This window comes from Hippoglossus hippoglossus, chromosome 16, assembly GCF_009819705.1.
Source record: "Hippoglossus hippoglossus isolate fHipHip1 chromosome 16, fHipHip1.pri, whole genome shotgun sequence".
Taxonomy (NCBI): Eukaryota; Metazoa; Chordata; class Actinopteri; order Pleuronectiformes; family Pleuronectidae; genus Hippoglossus; species Hippoglossus hippoglossus.
In genome coordinates, this window is record NC_047166.1 from 6,874,127 (window position 1) to 6,889,210 (window position 15,084).

The following is a 15,084-nucleotide window of genomic DNA, read 5'->3' on the forward strand; positions in this document are numbered from 1 at the left end:
ATTTAGGAATAATATGCAAACTAAGAACTTACTTGAACTAACTAATCCTTCCTGAGTTCAGACAAAATCTAACATAAACATATTCATAAAACAATGTTTTTATAACAATTCATCCAGCCAGAAGGAAAATGTCTTATTATTTAATTGCTATTCATTTAATGTCAATGTCAATTTTATTTATATAGCACATTTAAAATAACTTGGTTGACCAAAGTGCTTCACAAAGTAAAAGGTACAACAAGAACACAGCAAAACGCAATACATTAAAGATACCAATGATAAAAATAAGATAAACTAATACAAAATAAAATCTGCTGGGATAAAAACGTTGAAAGATTGAATTAGTCATTGAATAGTAACGATAAAAAAAATAGTAAGTGGAGGTTCTGTCCATACGACCTACCTGAAGTAATTTCTATTTATGGAAACCATAATATTCACCTGCCACGGGCCTGACTATTTTTATGCACATATAGAGTGCTGACTGCTAAAACTTTAGTTCATACAAGGATCTACTGAACTTATTTTTATATTCAGATGATCAATATGACTCAGTGAAGCCATGTAACACGGAATTGAATCAGGGTTCCTCATCTTTATTCTCTGGAATTATTTTAGGACCTAATGGGGTTGCCAGCTGAATTTCTCTGGTATGAGCGCAGGCATGATGAGTTAATGCTTCAGCCTACACCTTTTCTGTATGTATGTTTTTTGTTTTAGTTCTTTTCTTCTGTATTCATTTTTTGTAAACTTATCGCTTTTGTAGCAAATCCTTTGAGAAAAAGGAACTGAACCTGATAATCACATTTATTTTTCTATATTTGAGACTTGAAATTCCCCAGGGTGTCATTGGAAACCCACAGCCACTGTTTCAGCTCACCAAAAAAGCTAATTCCTTACTCGTTTAGTCAGCATGTATAGTTTTGAATGACATTTAGTGAAGCGCACCTGTGTTCTCAGTTTAGCCTCCATGATTAACCTTAAAAATCCCACCCACTGTTATCAGTTTTCAAACCAGTGGGCAGGTGTGACAGACAGAGAGGCCAACCTAAATGGCAGAGTGTTATTTGAGTTGCTCGTCTTCCTGCCTTGACTCAGCAGAGCACATGCCCCCGGCCACATGAAACACTTGTCAGCCTGTGGCTTTACAGTGTCCTGCCCACAGTCCCACTCAGAGGAAACTGAATCATAACTCGAAATGCTGGGTCTGTGGGAGAAACAGGTTTCAGATGCTCCTCTGACATGTTTTAGGAAGTTGACTGAACTTTAATGACTTTATGTTTGTCTTCTTATATTTTTGAAATATCAATTTTGGCCCATTGGAGCAAAGTTTGTTGCACTTTTCAAACTTTAAAAAGGAAAAAATAGTAGACTGTTATCTTAGAAATCACATTCTGTAGTTGTTTTCACTATGTCATTAAGATAGAATAATCAAGGTTGACAAATACATAGGCACTTTGCAAATCTTTACGGGAAAGGTTATTTTCCTTGTGAGCTCAGGTGACCTCAGCGCACTGTCTTGCAGGATGACAAGCTCTGGTTTCTGTTTGTTTTGCTTGGAGGGAGTATCCTCGAGGCACATGCTGTAGTGTTTCTTTTCTCTCCTTTGCCAAAATTATTGGGAAGACCTCATCATAATCCTCCACCCCCAGATCATTTCAGAGAAGTGTCTCAGCATGTTTTACCTGCAAGGTATGCACCTTGTCTGAATGTGTGTGTGGTTGACTCGTGGAGTGCAGACTGTCGCTCTCACTTTGATTCGCACATGCAGGCAGACTGCACACACATGATCGTGCATACAGATATCTGTTGCTATAGCAATTCCCATTGTAGAATGTGGGAGAATCACAGGAGTCTAATTGTGGATGGTATTCAAGCAGATGGCTTATAACGATCTGGTTTGGTGGGAGAGCATGTGTTTACAGTATAAATAAATATAATCAATCACACATTTGTTTATTCACATGTCAGAGTCCAACACTTTCAAAGGTGGATTAGAGATAAAATAAATAAACCTTTAAAACTTGAGCACATCTATGACCATATTAAGAAAGATTCTGTGACTGTTGTGAAAGCGTGTTAGTCAGTAACAACACGTTCATTTTTAGACAGGTTTGACAGCTCCCCCAACTGTTAGAGCTCATCAACTACAACAAGCTGTTACAGGGTTTGTTCTATTTTTAACGATGTGTTGTATCAATACCAGTCCGATAACAAATTTATCCAACAATTTATTAAAAATTCGGCCTTGCACATTCAACAATTTGACAATTGCAGCAATATGCACTCCTATACACAGAAAATTATACATTGAAATAAATAAAGTATGCAATTAACATATTTACATATTACACCGTTCTTTATATTGCATTTTTCTCTATTATAATCAAGTACCCATCAATGAGCCAATTTCCCAATTTCTGGGCCATTTCTGAACATTCAGAGACATCACAGGGTGGTGGAACATGTCTTACAAGTTGCTTCTCTTACCATTTTAAGGTAGGACAGGATGATGTTACATAAATATATTTCTTATCAAAATAAAGTTTTGAGGGAATTCCAATCATGATAGAAAGAGCACTTGGGTTTCCTCTCCCCCCCCCCCCCATCATCATTTAATCATGAGAATACAGCAGAAGTAAACAAACTTCCTCTTTACACTGTAATAAAAAACAGATTTATGGACTATAAACCTGAAAATCATCTAATACATGACCGTATGTCAAATTACTGGAATATTTTGCGTACAGCAGCGCAGTCTGAGCCAGATTTAAAAAAAAATGTGACACCGTCACATTAGACAAACAAAGTTTTGTTATTCCCCATATACATATTCAACAAAGGGCCAAGAAAGAACCAATTTAATTTTGTTGAGGATCTGGACAAAGGGCGGATCCAGGTATCACTTTCTTTAGCATTGCAAGATAGGGCGTTTTTTTCTGATTTTCAAAGACTTCCCAGGAAATAATTCATGGGTCTTAATGAAAAAAAATGCATATTTAGGGGACACACTACAAATGTGTGCAATGTGGATCTACAAATCCAGGATCTAAATCAGTTTTTATGAGGGAGTGGTTTTTTTTTCAGCCGCTTAAATGTTTTAGCTTGGATCCGGACAGAGGGTGGAGTTTTTAATCCCTTTCTTAAGATTGCGAGATAGGGCCCTTGGTGGAGGTATGCACTATATTGAATGCTCTGCTAGGTTATCTATGCAAATCAGCTGTGGATCATAGACAGTAGGTTGACACACCTCAGAGCTGCATTTTAAAACCACCCAAACAAGAAGGTTTTTCTGGCTGCAGGTTGTTGCAGGTTCGGACAGTAGACTGGTCTACAGAAGAGCAGACAGCCAGCGATGCATTATTCTCCATCCCCTGGGCATTTCAGTCGAGGTGACGTGTCACAGACCGTCCATCATGGCCAGAAGGTCATCTCCTTTGCTGCTGGCGCTGGGAGACTGATCTCCCGACACCGTGAACTCTCCCATGATCTTGGCCAGCTCAGCATTGGCCTGTAGGTCCTGAAAGAAAAGGTTATCCACCAATCACAAGGTTGGAGTGGACATCACAGGCACTTATACCTCATTACAGTAAATCCTGTGAGACTAGCAAACCCTCACGTATCTGATAATTGACTCTAAGTCCAGCAATGTGATGAGCAACATTTGGCCATGGAGTTGGATGATGGGGGTTGTGATGGATTCAATAATATGAGCAGTTCCGCAATATGTCCTGACAGCTGTGACCTGAAAAAACTGTCATGGCTACAAAGAGGACAGAGATGGGGACAGGGACACTGTCAACAGTCTGGGCCAAAAAGACTGTTGTGGGTTGAGCACTTGTCCTTGGATGACAGATGTATGTTCAGACCTTTTGTCACTAAATGTGCAATAACATTTTTCATTTTCATCCACTATTACTGGACATACAATTATTTTCTGATGAAATAAAAAGTTTGTTACATAAGTAAGCTTTACCTTTGTTGCTTGGATTTTAATGACGCCATATGAAAGCTCATCTGGTCTTGATATTAACGCCTCTCTGTTATAAAGGAGATTCACAATGTCAGGAATTAAAATAAGTCAAATATATTCTTACACAAGGAGAATTATTGAATTTGATCATGTGTCAAACAACACACACAAATGAAAGGACTCACTCTTCTTCCTCATCGGTGGCAAAGAGGTTGACTCGGAAACCGCTGTCTGTGTTTCCTGGATTCGGATCTTCTAACCTTCCCATTAATTTGGCCAACAGATTCAGCTCCTCCTTGGCCAGAGGGTTGGGAGCAGCATTGACCTGTTGAAACACAGTGGATTGTTTACTTCAGTATATTTATATTTAACCTGTTGTTAACCAGATCCTGCTCTTGTTGATGGTGCAATAGGAAGTAGAGTAGATCCGGGTCACTTCAACAAATTCCTGTTCATGTGCATGTTATGTTGGCAATGTACAGCTTTAAAACATTATGGAATCAAACTTTAAAATGTAACTTATGTATTGAAAAAGCTTTATGGTGCTTGTTTTCAGTAAACCAGTTTCACCTTAGTGTTCTGAGCAGAATTTTTAGATGTTCCTGACATGTGGGTTTCCACTGGACGGCTGACACTGTACCTAAAAGAACAGATGAGACACACAGAGTCAACATGCGTGTCAGCAGTTTCAAATATAACCTGCAAAAGTAGAACAAATGTAATTTATATGGTAATTTTTCATTGTGTCATCCATATACTGTATTAGTACTGTATCTAGATTATCATTGTATAAATTAGAAGCTACGTCAAGTGCTAATAGGCTGACTGATTTAATCTTATACACAGTCACTCGTCCAAAAGACTTAAGCAGTTCTACAGAGTGATGTTAACTTCCCTACGCTGCACCTTCCTGGATGTCATCTGAAAATATCGAATGTAAAACAACACAATTTAAATGCTGAGGACTCCCAGACACTTTATAGATAGATCAAAGGGTTAAAGTGACGGCCGTGACAGGTAACATCCCTGTTTGATTGCATGTTGTTCCACATCTGTTTCTCCGCTCATTTCCTGTTATCTTTTTTCTGTCATCGATACAGGTATAATACGCAGAAAATCCACTCTTTAAAAATGAAAAAGCATGATGGATTACTGGAGACCCATTGCCTGGATGATAACCATTAAATAACCAACTCTCACTGCATAAAGTCTTACATGTTTGTGCCTAGTTTGGTGACCCTGTCTCCAAATATCTCAAAAGATCCTTCCCGAGTAGCAGCGGTGTAGTTTCCTCCATTAGTGAACTTCAGCCTGTTCACTTCTTCTCCCGTGCAGCTAAACATCCTGGAAATACCAGAAACACAAACATTAAAATATGTTGCTTTAAATACTTTTACAGTGTCGAAGCCAGGATGCTCTAATGAACACGTGTGTGCTTACTTTGTCTATATCCTATAAGTTTCACTGACATACAATACTTGAGTAACTCTTTACAAGGTAAACGTGCACTACATCTAAAATTAGAATGTAAATGCTTGTTCGATAAAACCTGTGTAATGCAATTAGCTGCAGACGGGCCTACTTAACATGAGAGTACACAGTCTGGGTACAATCAGAAAAGACAAAACAGCAAACAGTAATGTGTCTTCTACTTGAAGCCACATGTTTAATCTCACTATCTCTATCATCCTGTAGAGTCCAGATTGTTTGGTGGTGGGGGATAAGTGCTGTTTACAGTGGTACCTTATCAAGCCTGGGACTTGTGTTCCATGAGGCACAGGGCCACTGATGGGAAGTACAAAGCGGCCATTAGAGTTCTGTACTTTGTCCTTTAGGAAAATGGACACCTGGAATAGAACAGGACACACAGCAAAAGGCTTGTGAGAAAATTTTAATAAAACACAAACCCAAAAAAAGAATATTAACTGAGAAATACCCTCCACTTGATTCAAATGATGGACTTACCCTTATATGCATGTCTTGGAAGAAGATTAAAAGAGTTTGTCTAATCAGCTGGAATTCCCCGCTACACATGGGCGTATACATCTAAAAAGTAAAAATAAACAAAAGAATTGGAAACATGTGAGGTGGTGAAAAGAGGAGTACTTTAGAGCTGGACACAAACTCGTAGTCAGGTTTCCCTCTCCTCTTGTTCCTCTTTGTATAGTTATGTATAGTTTGTATTTGGAGCCTTTCTGCTTTCTGCATTCTATATCTTTCATCATTTGACCTAGTTCACTTGCAGCACACTTCAGGAAGTGCTGAAATGTGCGTAATGTGTAATGTTGCTACCACTAAAGACAGTGAATTCACATGTGTTGTACCTCTATGAGCTGTTGATAAGTCTCATCCACTTGGCTGAGGATGCTGGGAGTGTCTTTCACAAAGTCCTTGATGGCATCCATGTGGTTGAAGGACACTAAGAGGATGTCCTTCGGTCTGGGACATAGCAGCACCTGGTACTTGAAGGCCATGGTCATCAAGTCATAGAGCTGTAAAGAGGAAAACAAGCATGAGGTAATTCTCCTATGTATTCGTAAATCCATAAACTGAGACTGCTGGTGTATAATGAACAACAGGGGGCGCCACATACAGCGTATTCGCTCTGACTGATGTGTAGACTTATGCCACGTAGATCCAAAGCTTCATTGATTTTAAAATGCAGCTCTAGTGTGTATACAGACGCTGTAACACAAACTGGGAACACTGTGCTGTTGATGGCAGAACATGATTGATATGTGGACTGATGGGTTAAGAAAAACACTAAATAGTATATAACTGGCGGCTAATAACCATCCACTACCTTGTCCATGCTGGCTTGATTGAGTCTCATGATGGATGCGTGGGCCAGCCTGTCGAACACAGTCCGCAGGGCCTTCTTGGAGTAAAGCTCCTGCGGCTTGAAAAGCTCCTCCAGGAACTTTTTGTTGAACATGGTGGTGATGATGTCATTCATAACTGGTGAGGCAAACAGCACAAACAGAAAAAGTCCACAAGGGTTAACTGAGGTTAGACACATGTTCTCTCCACACTGGAAAGGCTCAGCGGCAAGCAAATGAGCTTTCTATACTACACTGTACGTTGGCCGAAACCACTTCATCCAAAGCCTAATCCCAAAGGCCCGAACAAAGCAGCCGCGTGGAAAGCCATAAGCATGTATCCTACTTGTTAGCAGGCCCACCGCTTGGTGATGTTTGGACTCCACTCAGATGTTTTTTCATGTGTTGCGATGCCTTGCTGTCAATTACTGTTGCAACTGACAGAAAGATCTGCTCCATCTGATCTGCTCCAGAGTGAGCAAACACACTAAGTTGTTGCAGCAAGGCTGGGATATGATATCTGTTGTGCTACTTATCCATAAGGAAGCCAAAGTTAAACTAAAATTTAAAAAAGGGTCTGCTCTTAGGGCAGAGAATGTATGGTGACCCAAAGCTTCTTGATATATCTAAAAGAACAAGTGGAATTTGCATGTTCTTGTGACAGGTAGAGCACGGTTTGTGACGTGCAACATATGGGCCAGTGTGGTTGCGTGTAATCTTAATAAGATACGTAGAATTTACAGATATTGATCACTGCTTCTTAAAAAAGTCCCTCTGACTATTCAAAGCCAAACATATTTGTGGCCAGATCTTGAGCATGTTAGCACCCCGACCACTAAAGGCTGCATCTGTGTGTACAGATAAGCAGAAAAATCATTTAAGAGCCAATCTTTGAGTGCAAGGTCTCATGTTGTTCATCTATCGAGTCCCATTGTGTATGGAGCCGGCTGTTTCAGTCTAGGCCAAAGCAGAGAGAAAAGCTACTGAGTGCATGACTGTACTGAAGCTCTGTGAAAATACCTCTCCTTCTGTCATCCTCTATCCAGCCAACTATTGTGGAAACTTTATGAATTAAAAAAGGAGATAGATAAATTCAACAATATCCTGAAAACAATCAGAGGACATCATATATTGTGGTTGTATGCTAAAATTCTCATCATACAGTGATATGACTTATATGATCCTATTCCTAAAGTGAATATACAGTTGTGTGCAAACGTTTTAGGCACTTAAGATGTTCAGATTCTGATCCAAATGTATCTGCAGCAAGACCTCAACACTCATAAAACTATCAGTGATAAGAATTAGTAATTCAATACTATTCATTGCCTTTTTTCTGAGAACACTTTATATTTAGTGCCATAAAACGTAAGCATATAATTTCCCCCCATCTACTAACAATGGACAACTGGGAATTATAATTACAGATTTGTTCAGGTGCTGTTGTCTCATTCAAAATAACCTGATGTCTGTGTGAGTTATGATTTAATGAAAACATGTGGATTTAGCTAAGACAACCACTGGACTGATTAATTGTCTTTATGTGTATATTTGACAACACACGTCTGGACTGAACGTGCAGTTGTCGCATTTTAACGTTGCGGGGTGGTGACACTTGTGTTGTTAGCTGGTTAGCTGCTAAAGCTAGCTACCTTTCTTAGCTTTGTCCGCGGGGATGTTCTGGGCTCGGAGCCGCTGGTCCAGGATGTACAGCATCTCCCCGCCGAGGTTGATGAAGAGCAGCGGCAGAGTCCTTGAAGACATGGTGGACGGTTGGATGTCTCCAGAAAACAGAAGGGGCTAAAGACGCTGCTAGCTCGACTAGCATCTGCTGCCGGGATCTGTTTATTAAAGACTCCTCTGGTTGCCAGGCCACGAAGCCAACAGCCAATCAGAGCGTTGTGCGTAATGACGTAAACAAAGAGGGAGGAGTCAGACGGATGTGAAAGTTACTGTCAGTTTATAATATAATATAATATAATATAATATAATATAATATATATAAAATGATATAATATGATACAATACGATACAAAGTAGTATAATGTAATGTAATGTAATATAATATCTACAATACAATATAAAATAATATATATAATATAATACAATTTAATACAATGTAATACAATATAATATCTACAATACAATACAATAAAACAAAAATCTGGAGGTGGAGTCATAAGTCGAAAGGTTTGGGAATCACCGGTTTGTTAATAAAAAACATATTAATAAAGGATGTTTTTGTTAGAGTAATGGCACATCGGAACTTGTTATGTAATTCCCACATTAAAAAAATACATGAAACAAAATGAGTGAACAATGTAATTTATTTACAATGGTGCCAAATAGTAGTAAAATAGTCACAGTGTTACACAGACACACAGTATAAAGCTAAAGGTAAAAATATTGCATATTTCATTAATTGCTCTGCATTTTCCTATTTGCATAAAAGCTACAGAAGTAAACACATTGCTTCCACAGCGGCAGGGCATCACTAACAAATAGGAAATACTGTCGAGCAGCCCAGAATGCTCTGTGTCTTGTTACTGTGAGACATCTCCATTCCTGATGCGGATTTCTCGCGCCATCCTGCACACCTCGCAAAGTCCACAGAAAAAAGACATCAAGGCATCGTTGCATACGGTTCCCTATGGTTCAAAAGAAAGGAAAAATCAAAACATAGAATGTCAACTCCGTATTACAAAACATGCTGCAATTCAGGTTTGTCAATCTCAAAGAACACCCAACATTTCCTGAGTTCATGAAATTTCTGTCTTTCACAAGAGCCTGTCTTTACTGAAATTACTTCTTCTGTACAAAACCAAAGACATAACTGCCAAACAGGGTTACGTTGTTTTTTAATGAGTGACATACCTGAATACCATAGGTCAGTCTCATATGAGTCCTCATGGCTGTTAATCCTCCTGGCACACAACCCAAGCAGCAGTTTTCTCCATACTTATCCGCGGTGTAGCAGCTCAGTGCAAGTGGACACACGCAGCCAAGAGCACCTGCACAATAGAAATATATACAATGACTATGTAAGAGGAAAAGTTTCTGTGTCTCAGAAGTGATGCCATCTGTGTCTTTGGTGTATGTAAAGAAAATACACGATGTCAAAACGGGTCATCTTGGATTTGTACTCACAGACAAGAAAGTCACTGCAGAAGGAGCAAAGGCCCGTGCTCCACTCTCCTGTCTGGACATTTGTCCCGTAGCCGCCTGCACCTGGTTGACTGGTGACCACTGGGTTTGACATTTTGGTTTATTGGATCTGCAGGTAGATTTTGATTCAGCTGCCTAGTGAAGAACATATTAGGCTGTTAGTATTGGAATAGAGGAAGGTAGAAGAGCTGCAGAAGAGATGAGCCTGAACAGTCTTTCCAGCTTCCGCATTACTTTACATTTGGTCATATGCAGGCCAACCTATGTGTGATACTATGAATTTCCAGAGTTGGACATTCAGAGAGGTTAGTGAAAGTATTCTAGAATAAAAACTGATTTCACATGTTATTCAGACTCATGTCTCACCAGAGACCAGTTTATGAGCTTTGAGAGTGTTAATGAATGATTGCCTTTTCTACATCTTCATGAGAAAAACTTCCCTGTACTTCCAGAAACAAATCTTCTCCACACAATCAGTGTGCAACAGTAAAGCTTCTTATTTGCTGATGTTGCTCAGAAATTTTTTTTTATTAGAAAATTCTCAATATAAAAACATGTCATAGACTAGATTTTTCTTTTTCTTAAGTCAGATAGGTCAGAAGTAGGTCATTGTATTGGAGTTAAAACCATACAAGGGACCAAATATCCCGTACAAATGCAGACATTAGGAACTTAACATAAATTCACAACTTTTAAAAATACAAGTGAACCTTTAAGAAATATAGTTATTGAGCATGGATGAATATCATTTAAACTAAATGACAAGTGAATCTACTGCGAGTGGAAAAAGAGGTGACACTTACCAAAAGAGTCTGTCAGTGTTGTGAGCTCCTCCTGATCGAACTGACAAACTGCCCACCGCACAGGAAACCGTGACGAGCCTGAGCTGTGAAATGTTGTTTCGCCAAGAACATGCTGTGTCTGAGGATGTCAAAGATCTGTGGTGATTTTCTGGCAAACATTAGCCCATAAAAGAGTTGCTGTTTTTCTTTGCGGTATCAGATAGTGGGTATAATATCAACAGCTACAGATCACTCTATTATAAGAGGCTGGATGGAGATCATGCAATCAGTACAGATCAGAAACTCATGCAGATGTGAGAATATCTCACAACAAACTTCCACAGAACAACCGCAAATGCATCACATCCTTTGTCACTTAAGATGCAGGTTGAATCAACATGTGTCACCACTGCAGTTTGTTAAAGACAAAATTGATTTTCTCAAGTATCAAACCAGCACAAAACTATATTTAGCGTAGACTAGAAGATGTAATATTTGATTACTCGAAATATTACTGGAAAATTCCCAGTATAATGGAAGCTATACATCCAGTGCAGTTAAAAAAATAGTGATGGTGAGAACTCTGGAAGTCATTCAGCCTGTTGGACCTGAAATAATGACTATAAGGTTCATTTCGGACACCGTAACTTGGTGGGACGTTTCACTGGATCATAATAAAGTAAGATCATTTTAGTATTCAGACAAAATAAAAGACAAACATTGCAATAATGCAACAACCTCACTTATACATCCTCGATGAATCCATGAACACCTTTGACATTCTCTGTCCAACAAAACATTTAAATTAGTAGCCCTCTCAGATCTCAGTCTTAGTTATTGCAGGAATTTGTGGTTAATTCGTCACATTGTTCATATCCATACGGCACAGACAAAACAAAAAAACCTTCATTGTACTGTAATATGAGATGCTCTGCAAGAAAAGGGACCAAATATTCCTGAAACTGAAGTTTAGTGCCAATTGAGTTCATTCAGCAAAGTTCAACACTAGTATTGCTATCGATAACAGGACTTTTGTTAACAGATGAAAAATTACCAGTATTGACGTCATGGCCGGTAGAGCAACATGAGCCAGTTGAAAAAACATCAAAGCTGCATCTTATGGTTGAAAAGAATGACGCTATGGACACTTTGTGTCACCAAACCAAATTGTTCCTACTTACTTGGTTGACTCAGCTACTTCAGAAAATACATACTTGTAGTGAGCTCAATCACTGCTTCACATATATGTTCAGACACCTTTTGAATAATTCATTCCTAACAATGTAGTAATAAACACAAATACATTTTCAGTCACTTTATCCCATTTATTTGGACATTTTCAGAAATCAGATATCAACTCGAAAACATAAGCACATTATATTTTATTTTGATAACATGGAAAAGGAAGCCATTAATCCAGATGTCAAAATACCTTAACTTAAGGTGTAAAAGTAAAGATGTGTGTCAAGATTTAATAGTTTGCCATTCACTCATTTATAGTATGATAAACTATGTATAGTATGACATCTTTTAGTGGGTTGTGGCATTTGTCTTGGCTGCCTCTGCTGCAGTGGAGGCTAAACTTTGCTTCGTCTTCAGTCTCTCCTCTTCTTTCCGCTTCTGCACCTCTTTAAAGACCTGTGAAGACAGACACAGATGAGTGAGGGGAGGTCCGACACCTTCAACGTGTTAATCAGTTACATCTATAGTAAATATAGATTTAAGAAGAATAATGGGGTCATTTATCTGCTACCTTAATGCACAGGGCCTTCTTTGCCAGCCAGCGACGGGTGACTCGTCTATAATACTCTGGGGGGAAGGTGTAAGTGATTCCCAGCTGCTCACACACTTTCTCAAAGGCATCATAGCGAACCAGTCGAAGGCATTTCAACATCTTTTTCCTTGTGTCAATGGCCATTAGCATCCGCCGCTTGTTAGCTTTGTCCTGGAGTGAAAAAATTCCCAAAAGAATGAGGATCTTTCAAATGTGATTCAAACAGGCCCACATAGGAGGGAATTAGGACATTTTAATTACAAATATAACAAAAGTTACACAACCTCTATTCCCCATCTATACCAGTTACAAACAAGGTGTTCGATGTGTAATGTAATGTGGAAATTTCCAAACATAACCGTGCTACGCATTTTTTTATTTCACGTGGGGGAGTACACAGGATATCCTGTGCTTCACACACACTTGACACCAGAGGAAGACAGAGAGGAAATGTGGGTATGTATTCATAAGTGAACTTTTCTCATGGTGCAAAAACATGTGACGTTAACCTGAACACAGGCCAAACTGATTCTCCTTCACTCACCTTGTGGTGTTTTTGCAAATGCTCCTGGTAGTTTCGGATTCTTGCTGTCAAAATAGCCACTGAAGGAACAGACAGTAAAAAAGAGGATTTGGTCAAAATAGAGTTAACAAAGGTTACACAGTATCTCTGCATTTCACTGAAAACACTTTGTGCAACACTGAAGCAAAGTAACTCACCCTTAACTTCCACTGAGCTGCGGTCGCTCTCATCCCTCTGAACCTTTGCAATCAGCTGTTCCTTCTTCAGTTGTAGCTTGTCACTCTGAGGACATGAGTATTTAACTACCTGTTAATGACTCTGCAGCAAGTCAGTGTGAATTTCAAGAAAATCAATCTTTAGCAGAGAAAAAGATATGCAAATCACTCTGCTGAGGTTTAAGAACTTACATGACATGCTAACTCCAGTGAAAGAAGTCGTTTGACCACATCATCAGTCCTGTTAACAGGAAACACACTGGTGTTAGATAAGTAGCAGATTATTGTATAAATACATGAACACAGATTTGTAATGAAGCTTAAAGCTACATTTGAATTTTTCTCATTTTATGTGAGGAACAGTTTATATGTACGTTTGAACGAGAGGTACGGCTGCATAGTCCATCCTCAGCATCGTTGGAGGAAGATCGCTGAGCTGGCTCTGAGGAACTGGAACACACAACATATTTGGTTGAAAAAGGAACATTTCAAAAATGATAAAACATGGTTGGGTGACAATGCAGCCTCATCATATACCTGTCTTCTTTGTCTTTGCACCCCGGGCATAATGTCTAACTGGTGGAGGAAGAGCAAAGCTTCCTGCAACTGAAGAGAGAGAATAGATAATGTGTAGTGAGAGGACAGAATGATAGAAATGCAACAAAAGGATGATCAATAAAGAACAATTCTATAAAGTAACATGGTCTGATGACAAGCCTGATCCTTTTCAAACAATACAGTAAAGAAAGCCAAAATGTCGGCTCACTATATTCTACATGTTAGACATAGTGGTGGATCTGTAATGCTGCCATCTCATTAAACTATTTGAAATGATTGTGTTCCATAGGTATATAAAAGCCTATAAAAGAAAGATAAATAAAAAGGCAACTAATGGGACGAGGACCACAGATGCAAATGCAATTCATCTTGTGTTTACATATTTCAAGAGGAGTGATATAACTTCCAGAATCAGTCATGTGGCTGAATGTAGCACAGCGCCCCCTAGTGTTGATGTTTGGGTACTGGTGGTGTCCAGGCTAAATGATGACCGAGAGGCAGTAAACAGGTCGGTTAGCTAACTGTTAGCTGACTTTGATCCTTTAACTGTTCGCTAACTTTGATCCTTTAACTGTTCGCTAACTGTTAGCTGACTTTGATCCTTTAACTGTTAGCTCCGGTAAGCTCCGGTCCGCTCCTGCCTGTTTTCTCGTGTCTCGGTCGGACTCACCGGCGCTGACTCCTCCCGGTGCTGCGGTTAGAGCCGAGCTGCAGGTCCACGGTTTCACGGCGCAGCCAAAATCCCGTAAAACACCGGCGGTGGATTTCAGGACGGTCCGCAGAGCTACGTTAGTGAACATGGCTCCACGCAGAGGTGAGGAGGGACACGACTAATGTCTGGAAGTGATGAAAATATCACAGCTAGTGGTTCTCGACCCCTACACGAGAAGCGCCATTTTGACCAGGCTAAACTAGCCGAGTGCGGAGCGGAGCATGTTTGATCGAGGCTGGGCTATCGATCACAGAACACATCGATTGACCCAATAAACAGGTTACTTTTGGTTTATGTGACAAAAACAACAGGAAACCTAGATTCGCAGCCTTTTAATTCCACCTTAATTTATTTTAGCATTATAGAGAGTTTGATAAACAACTATTTATTTGTATGTACTCTATTTAAAAGGTTTTAGAGGCTTTTGGTTGATTGGTTTCAGGTTGAGATGTGTCTTTGATACAAATCAGTCTAAAAATATCTGTGAGAATTTATTGATTTATAGCTGATAACAGGCTGTTACACGTGCACATACATTTACAATACAAAACTGTCATATTTAC

General features: G+C 39.3%; 4 protein-coding genes across 7 annotated transcripts in view; 1 reads left to right on the forward strand and 3 right to left on the reverse strand.

The window, feature by feature from the left end:
* LOC117777400 (hemicentin-1-like) overlaps positions 1 to 15,084 on the forward strand; it is a 1,765,934-nt gene that overhangs the window by 1,672,297 nt on the left and 78,553 nt on the right. The gene's annotated exons all lie outside the window — the stretch shown is intronic.
* oscp1b (organic solute carrier partner 1b) lies at positions 3,046 to 8,678 on the reverse strand. Of its 3 annotated transcripts, XM_034612214.1 has the most exons (11): positions 8,445 to 8,678; positions 6,777 to 6,931; positions 6,298 to 6,465; positions 5,939 to 6,019; positions 5,717 to 5,820; positions 5,189 to 5,317; positions 4,544 to 4,613; positions 4,159 to 4,301; positions 3,977 to 4,040; positions 3,392 to 3,520; positions 3,046 to 3,356 (listed from the first exon to the last, which is right to left on the reverse strand). In XM_034612214.1, the coding sequence occupies exons 1-10, from the start codon at positions 8,554 to 8,556 to the stop codon at positions 3,401 to 3,403; spliced, it is 1,146 nt and encodes a 381-aa protein (XP_034468105.1). In that variant the 5' UTR covers positions 8,557 to 8,678; the 3' UTR covers positions 3,046 to 3,356; positions 3,392 to 3,400. The 3 variants fall into 3 exon arrangements, with proteins under 3 accessions (XP_034468105.1, XP_034468104.1, XP_034468106.1); XM_034612213.1 differs by having other exon boundaries at positions 3,046 to 3,520; positions 8,445 to 8,677; XM_034612215.1 differs by having other exon boundaries at positions 3,046 to 3,520; positions 4,159 to 4,298; positions 8,445 to 8,587.
* On the reverse strand, positions 9,102 to 10,116 carry LOC117777467 (cornifelin-like). The gene is made up of 3 exons (XM_034612265.1): positions 9,940 to 10,116; positions 9,667 to 9,803; positions 9,102 to 9,440 (listed from the first exon to the last, which is right to left on the reverse strand). Exons 1-3 carry the CDS (start codon positions 10,049 to 10,051, stop codon positions 9,336 to 9,338), a joined length of 354 nt encoding a protein of 117 aa, XP_034468156.1. The 5' UTR covers positions 10,052 to 10,116; the 3' UTR covers positions 9,102 to 9,335.
* Positions 12,044 to 14,736, reverse strand: mrps15 (mitochondrial ribosomal protein S15). Of its 2 annotated transcripts, none has more exons than XM_034612243.1 (8): positions 14,480 to 14,736; positions 13,789 to 13,857; positions 13,626 to 13,701; positions 13,444 to 13,492; positions 13,204 to 13,318; positions 13,058 to 13,170; positions 12,493 to 12,684; positions 12,044 to 12,377 (listed from the first exon to the last, which is right to left on the reverse strand). In XM_034612243.1, the coding sequence occupies exons 1-8, from the start codon at positions 14,607 to 14,609 to the stop codon at positions 12,270 to 12,272; spliced, it is 852 nt and encodes a 283-aa protein (XP_034468134.1). In that variant the 5' UTR covers positions 14,610 to 14,736; the 3' UTR covers positions 12,044 to 12,269. The 2 variants fall into 2 exon arrangements, with proteins under 2 accessions (XP_034468134.1, XP_034468135.1); XM_034612244.1 differs by having other exon boundaries at positions 13,058 to 13,116; positions 13,234 to 13,318; positions 14,480 to 14,734.

Bases quoted from the DNA above. Each gene is read 5' to 3' on its own strand.
- LOC117777467 (XM_034612265.1), bottom strand. From the start codon at position 10,051: ATGTCAAACCCAGTGGTCACCAGTCAACCAGGTGCAGGCGGCTACGGG. The intron at 9,804-9,939 runs GTGAGTACAAAT...TCTATTGTGCAG, and splicing joins CTGCAGTGACTTTCTTGTCT to GTGCTCTTGGCTGCGTGTGT. The intron at 9,441-9,666 runs GTATGTCACTCA...TTTGAACCATAG, and splicing joins GACTGACCTATGGTATTCAG to GGAACCGTATGCAACGATGC.
- mrps15 (XM_034612243.1), bottom strand. From the start codon at position 14,609: ATGTTCACTAACGTAGCTCTGCGGACCGTCCTGAAATCCACCGCCGGT. The intron at 13,493-13,625 runs GTACATATAAAC...TCCTGTTAACAG, and splicing joins GCCGTACCTCTCGTTCAAAC to GACTGATGATGTGGTCAAAC. The intron at 12,378-12,492 runs GTAGCAGATAAA...CTGTCTTCACAG, and splicing joins AGAAGGCCCTGTGCATTAAG to GTCTTTAAAGAGGTGCAGAA.
- oscp1b (XM_034612214.1), bottom strand. From the start codon at position 8,556: ATGTCTTCAAGGACTCTGCCGCTGCTCTTCATCAACCTCGGCGGGGAG. The intron at 6,932-8,444 runs GTAGCTAGCTTT...TTGCCTCACCAG, and splicing joins CGCGGACAAAGCTAAGAAAG to TTATGAATGACATCATCACC. The intron at 5,821-5,938 runs GTAAGTCCATCA...GTTCTATTCCAG, and splicing joins TCCAAGACATGCATATAAGG to GTGTCCATTTTCCTAAAGGA.